At 49.9% G+C, this 6,744-nt stretch overlaps 1 protein-coding gene across 1 annotated transcript in view; it reads right to left on the bottom strand.

The window, feature by feature from the left end:
- The window catches only part of LOC109823464, a 6,184-nt gene continuing 2,144 nt past the window's right edge, over nt 2,705-6,744 (bottom strand). The window contains exons 2-6 of the mRNA XM_020389748.1: nt 4,500-6,716; nt 4,219-4,413; nt 3,765-4,139; nt 3,530-3,685; nt 2,705-3,453 (exon numbers count right to left, since the gene is read on the bottom strand). Coding sequence (XP_020245337.1) covers nt 2,705-3,453; nt 3,530-3,685; nt 3,765-4,139; nt 4,219-4,413; nt 4,500-6,716 — 3,692 coding nt within the window. The remainder of the gene's footprint in view (nt 3,454-3,529; nt 3,686-3,764; nt 4,140-4,218; nt 4,414-4,499; nt 6,717-6,744) is intronic.

Raw genomic sequence — 6,744 nt, 5'->3', positions numbered from 1 at the left:
CAAGAAGTCCACATTCGAACCCCGAATGTTCTAGTTTGTCAGACTCTAACCCTCATCAGATGAGATCCAATCATTCGAGGGATTAATTTTCCCTCACAAAACTTTCATTGGTGTTCGATTACTCATAGTCTTCGCCACACATTCCCACTTGGTCAAACCTTACGACAGTTAGGACCAAAGCCAAAGTCCCCTCTCGATTCCTTCAACGAACGAGAGGTCCACAAATCGGGCGGTCAAACTTTCACGTAGTTGTGATCGTTCCAAATTTCTCACTTGGTCAAACCTTACGACAGTTAGGACCAAAGCCAAAGTCCCCTCTCGATTCCTTCAACGAACGAGAGGTCCACAAATCGGGCGGTCAAACTTTCACGTAGTTGTGATCGTTCCAAATTTCCCACTTGGTCAAACCTTACGACAGTTAGGACCAAAGCCAAAGTCCCCTCTCGATTCCTTCAACGAACGAGAGGTCCACAAATCGGGCGGTCAAACTTTCACGTAGTTGTGATCGTTCCAAATTTCCCACTTGGTCAAACCTTACGACAGTTAGGACCAAAGCCAAAGTCCCCTCTCGATTCCTTCAACGAACGAGAGGTCCACAAATCGGGCGGTCAAACTTTCACGTAGTTGTGATCGTTCCAAATTTCCCACTTGGTCAAACCTTACGACAGTTAGGACCAAAGCCAAAGTCCCCTCTCGATTCCTTCAACGAACGAGAGGTCCACAAATCGGGCGGTCAAACTTTCACGTAGTTGTGATCGTTCCAAATTTCCCACTTGGTCAAACCTTACGACAGTTAGGACCAAAGCCAAAGTCCCCTCTCGATTCCTTCAACGAACGAGAGGTCCACAAATCGGGCGGTCAAACTTTCACGTAGTTGTGATCGTTCCAAATTTCCCACTTGGTCAAACCTTACGACAGTTAGGACCAAAGCCAAAGTCCCCTCTCGATTCCTTCAATGAACGAGAGGTCCACTTTCAAACTCCCGAATGACCAAACCTTACGACAGTTAGGGTCATCTCGAACCCTCGCTTAGTCACAACTTACCCTGGTCGAGACTAAGACCGAGTCATCTTTTGTTCAAATGACCAAACCTTACGACAGTTAGGGTCGTTTGAACTTTCCGATTCTCGGAGTGGAGATCCCACTTCTAGTTTCATCCTGCGGATTCTGGAGGTGGAGATCCCACCTCGAGTTTCCCTCTTTTGCTGGAGATAGAATATAAAATTCTTCCTCTCCAGTTCTGAAGATAGAATATAAAATTCTTCCTCTTCAGAGTCAAATGACCAAACCTTACGACAGTTAGGGTCGTTTGAGCCTTTCGGATTCTGGGGGTGTGCCACCTCGAGTTTCCTTTCCAGCTGAAGATAGAATATAAAATTCTTCCTCTTTAGCACCGGGAGATAGAATATAAAATTCTTCCTCTCCTCGGACCTTTCCGATGCTCGGAGTGGCGACCCCACTCCCAGTTCATCATTCCGGGTGCTCGGAGTGGAGATCCCATTCCCAGTTCATCCTTCCAGATACTGGGGGTGGAGAATCCCACCTCGAGTTTCTTTTCCAGCTGAAGATAGAATATAAAATTCTTCCTCTTTAGCACCGGGAGATAGAATATAAAATTCTTCCTCTCCTCGGACCTTTCCGATGCTCGGAGTGGCGACCCCACTCCCAGTTCATCATTCCGGGTGCTCGGAGTGGAGATCCCATTCCCAGTTCATCCTTCCAGATACTGGGGGTGGGGAATCCCCCTTCTAGTTTCCTTTCCACCGGGAGATAGAATATAAAATTCTTCCTCTCCTCGGACCTTTCCGATGCTCGGAGTGGAGATCCCACTCCCAGTTCATCCTTCCGGATACTGGGGGTGGGGAATCCCACCTCTAGTTTCCTTTCCACCGGGAGATAGAATATAAAATTCTTCCTCTCCTCGGACCTTTCCGATGCTCGGAGTGGCGACCCCACTCCCAGTTCATCATTCCGGGTGCTCGGAGTGGAGATCCCATTCCCAGTTCATCCTTCCAGATACTGGGGGTGGGGAATCCCACCTCAAGTTTCCTTTCCAGCGGGAGATAGAATATAAAATTCTTCCTCTCCTATTTTGACACAACTTTCAACTTCCAATCCGCGCACTTGGTGCGTGGGGAATTTTATCCCGAATCCTAAGTAGGGATAAGTCAACACCTAACACGTGTTGCCGGGTAGCCTATTCCCGTAACAAGGGCAAAGTCTACGTATTCGAAGTCGTAGCAGCAAGTCTAAGGGAGTTCATTCCTTTAGCACAACGTTACATACGGAACGGATTTCGATAATCCGCATGCTAGCCCGATTCAAACGGTGATCGGTAAAGGCACATCAAACCCGTTGAAGGCTGGGGGTTTGCCAAAAACCCCAAAGTCAACGCCTAACACGCGTTGCCGGGTAGTCTATTCCCGTGAGAAAGACGAAGCCTATGTATTCAAGATCATAGCACAAAGCCTCAGAGAGTTTACTCTCTCAGCACAACGTTACATGCGGAACGGATTTCGACAATCCGCATGCTAGCCCGATTCAAACGGTAATCGGTAAAGGCACCTCAAACCCGTTGATGGCTGGGGGTTTGCCAAAAATCCCATAAATCTGTCATTCGGAAGAGATACAGAGAAAACACAAAAGAAGCAAATGCGGATTTTCTATTAATAAATCAAGTCAAAAGCATATGACAACAAGTCCGTCAACCCGAAGGCAACCGACGGCTAAGAATATGAGACTCTAAACCGGAGAGCCTGTCCATATAGTCCTGCTCGAACTCCGCCTGCAGGCTAGCTCGGACAGAATCTTCGGAACTGTTGAGAACCTCTGCGGCTTCGTGTCGCAGCTTCATCAACCCCTCCTGCGCTGATCCCAGCCTGTCGAGTGTCCATTCACGAGAACGCTCCAACCCAACCAGTTCCTCAGAAATGGTAGCGGCAGATTCTTCGGCGCGTTCCAAGGCCTCCTTCAGTCTAGCTATCTCTGCACGAGTGGAATCTAAGGAGCTCACTAACTCAGCTCTGCTGGTGTCTTTCCTCGCCAGAGAGGCCATCAGCTGCTCGACAGTGCGCTCACGTGATCGAAGCTCGCTGCCAACGGAAGATCGCAGTTCATGCCACTGCGTCAACCTATCCTCCACCTGAGAAGATGCAAAAGAGGGAGCTCCACCAGCCTTCAACTCCCTCAGCTCTCGAATCTCTGACTCCAGGGCAGCGAAATCAGCTGTAAAGGAATCGGCCAAATCCGGATATCCCTCTTCCCTCATCATCATCATGTGACGGGAGAAGGAACGCCTGAACTGATCAAAAGAAGACCCTCTGTGCAGAAGCTTATCAATCACGCCGTTATAAAAGGCAGTAAAGAAGCCGAGGTCAGTGCGGAAGACATCCCCATCTGGATTGGTATCGGCCAAGAGAGCATGGACCTGCTCATATAGAGACGGTCGAGAACCTGCAAGCAGCAGTATGGGAGGTCAAGAAACTATTAAATACAATCGAAAAGACCCTAAGGGAAATTCGAGGTATACCTATACCGGCGGAAATCCCCTCGGGTTGGGGTTCGACAGGCTCCGAAGTAACGACAGGAATGCTCATGGAAGGTATATCAACCCTCGTGGGCAAGTCAGTCGTATTAGGCGAAGGCGGGAAAACACCCGAAGCTATAGCAGAATCAGGTACAGCGCCTGGTCATATAGTTGCACTTCTTTATTAGTCAAAATGGAGACTGAGACAAGCAAAGAAGAGAGGAAATTGGATATATACCTGTGGATGAATCACTCTCAAAGAGTGGTCTCACAGTCCCGGTGGGAGCTTGTTCAGCTAACATATCGGCTAACAGTCCAGAGTCAGGTCTCGGGAAGACCGGTGCAGGAACATATCCCTGCTCTTCGAAATCTGCAATAGGGGAGGCCCCATCCCCGTCTGGCCCTTCTGTCGCAACACCTGCAGCACCGGATGTAGGTATATCTGAAAATGAACCGGTGGGATCAACACCATCTGCCTGCCCAAGATCGATGTTCAGATCAATGCCCAGGGAGCCATCACGAAGGGCGTCGCACACCTGCTGCATGAAGCAGTCCATGTTGTCAGCCCCAGAGAATACCGGACCTGGCGGAAGCTCACCCTCCTCGAAGAACCCTGAATTATGAAACAGGATCAGGGATCCCGGAAGGTAAATCATCTTAAAGCAATAAAAGTGGGTACAACAAAATGTTACCTTCCTCCCCGTCGGCAAAGCCTCCTGAATCTACCCCATGGGAGCGCTGATCAACATGAGGTTTATGGGCAATCTTTTTCCTTTTCGAAGGATCACCCCTCATAGAACCAACGGGGCGGTCATGCGAAGTTTGGCCACCAAACTTGGATTTCGCACGACGGGAAGCGAGCGACCCATGGTCGTCAGCTACCCCACCTGAAACAACAAGAATCATCTCATGAACCAGATCTTTCGCCAATACCAATTGAAGTCGAGAAAGAGGATCAAAGAGCATGACAAACCTGTATCAAGTTCTGCTTGGTCGGTATCTATATCTGCATACTCCCCTTCGGGAATTCCGGTGGGCTTCTTCCTCTGTCTCTGAGCAGGCTCAGCCCTGCGAGCAGCCATCATAGCAGATTGAACCAAGTGATCGGATTCTAGTTCCGAAAGACTCCTCACACTTATGGATTCATCGGCAGAGAGGAACCATTTACAGCTGAGGAAGGTAATCATTGGATTGCGTTTATAGGAGGGAAGAGCAAACTGAGCCCCGGTGCAGCCAACCATGGTCCATAACCACGCCCGTACGCCGTCAACGAGTCCTCCCTCAACACGCAAACTACGACTCGGATTCCCAACGTATAGTTGGTCATAGCCAAACTGACGTGCGAAACGGCAGGGAAGGTAAGGCTCTATGTGGCAGCGGTCCTTCACCCGGAGAACAAGATACCCGACTCGGATGTTCACCAACCAGCGGAAACAACCGACGTCGAGAGCAGTCCGGTTAGTTCGGGGTTTCTCCATATCAGTCAACTCCTCGCCATAACGTCCCGAAAAGCGAGGGAAGCATTTGAAGAACTCCCAGTTCCTGCGAACTCGAAGTTCTTTTTGTACATCTTCAAATTTCTTCCCAACCCATCTACTCTCCTCCAACAGCTGTAGGAAAGGAACGGGAACATCAACGGCGCTGGGCGCCGACATCAAGTCCGGACGGTGAAGAACGAACCACGCCATCAAATAAGCGTAGGGCAGCTCAACCTTCGGGCAGGTAAGCTCAGTCGAGGGTTTAGAACCCACTTGGGTAAGAACACGAACTACACCCCTAAGCCCGCAATGGATGCTGGCAACCATCGCTGGAAGCAGAGAAAGCTCCCTCCCATAAGCTAGCTGGACCGCAGGGAAGAGCACCTCGAGGGGTAGAGCGTCTGAAGACTGATATGGAACAACACACTTCTTCAGCCAAAGAGCAAGGTAGCCAGCTAACAGAGACCGAGGATCGATAGACTTCTGGGCATGATAGAGGAACGATCGAAACTTAGTCCCGGCCGGAAAAGCCCCCTCGGCACTAGCAATGGTATAAGAATGAGTTTCATTCTTCTCCATCAGCTCATTAATAGCGGCAGGGGTCAAAACGCCTAACTCATGTATGGACTCCTCGGAATCATCCTCCAAGTTAGGAAACAGGTAAACAGCAAACTGCTTCAAGCTGATCTTCCTCTTCGTCTTCGCTGGAGGAGAACTCTGGAGCAAACAGGTGTGATAATGACAGGTGAGGTCCCAGAGAGTGTCATACACATCGGGAGTATCCTTCTTCAAACACTCCAACTGTTGGTTAGAAGGGAAGTATTCCTGATACGGGCAATCTCCCATCGAAAGCCCGGAAACCTGGTGCATCTCATGAAGAGCCAACCCTAGCTCTCCGCCACTGGTCAAGAAGGTATTACTATCAGGCATATATGTCTCGAGCAATGCCAAGAAGTGACGGCAGCTAACGGGAAGTCCATACATAGTAGCCCGTATGGGCGTATATAATCCACTACCCTTCAAGTCTCTCTCCCAGCGTCCCAGAACATAACTGGTCAAACGGGTCCACCATCCCTTAGCCAGTGAGGAAGCCCAACCATAACATCGGTAATCCAGTCGAGGTAATTGTCTTCCCAGATGAGCTAAACGATTCCTCACGGTGAGAGCGGCCGCCGATACCTCGCCTGGAGGTGCAGTGTCAAGACCCATGATCCCGGGTCGAAGGCCACAAATGGATTGATACCCCAGAGAACCGGGACTCTTGTGATGAGAAATGTATCCGCACTGAACGTGTGTAACAGCATTGGTAAGAGGCCAGGACATCTGTCGCCCCACAGCCTGTTTCTCCAAGTCAGTAAAAGAGCACTGGCGAGGAATAGAGGGGATATATAAAAGAGCTCCCTCGTCAAGGGTAAGCCAGTGCTCCTCAGCAAGAGTCAGCGCAGCAGGATCTTCGGTGCGATCCCCGAATAGAAAACCCGGTTTCTTTAAAGCTTCAGTAGAAGTGGCGTCTACGGTGAGAGGAGCATCGGTGATAAGTTGGCGTAAACAGTGACGCCCTCCATCCTTTATCAAGCGACAGAACTCGTCTGAGCGATCTCTGTTGAACTGCGGAAGGGGATCGATGATCTGCCTGGCAGAAGCCGAAGAAAACACTTCCCTACTACAACTGGTAGGGGCATGATGAGGGAGACTACCCCCGGGAAACTCAACTGCAACAAAGCAAAGATGGAGTCAGAA

The sequence above is a fragment of the Asparagus officinalis genome, chromosome 9 (assembly GCF_001876935.1).
Source record: "Asparagus officinalis chromosome 9, Aspof.V1, whole genome shotgun sequence".
NCBI lineage: Eukaryota > Viridiplantae > Streptophyta > Magnoliopsida > Asparagales > Asparagaceae > Asparagus > Asparagus officinalis.
Note: the sequence above shows the minus strand (reverse complement) of the source record. Positions and strands in the feature narration are given on the sequence as shown.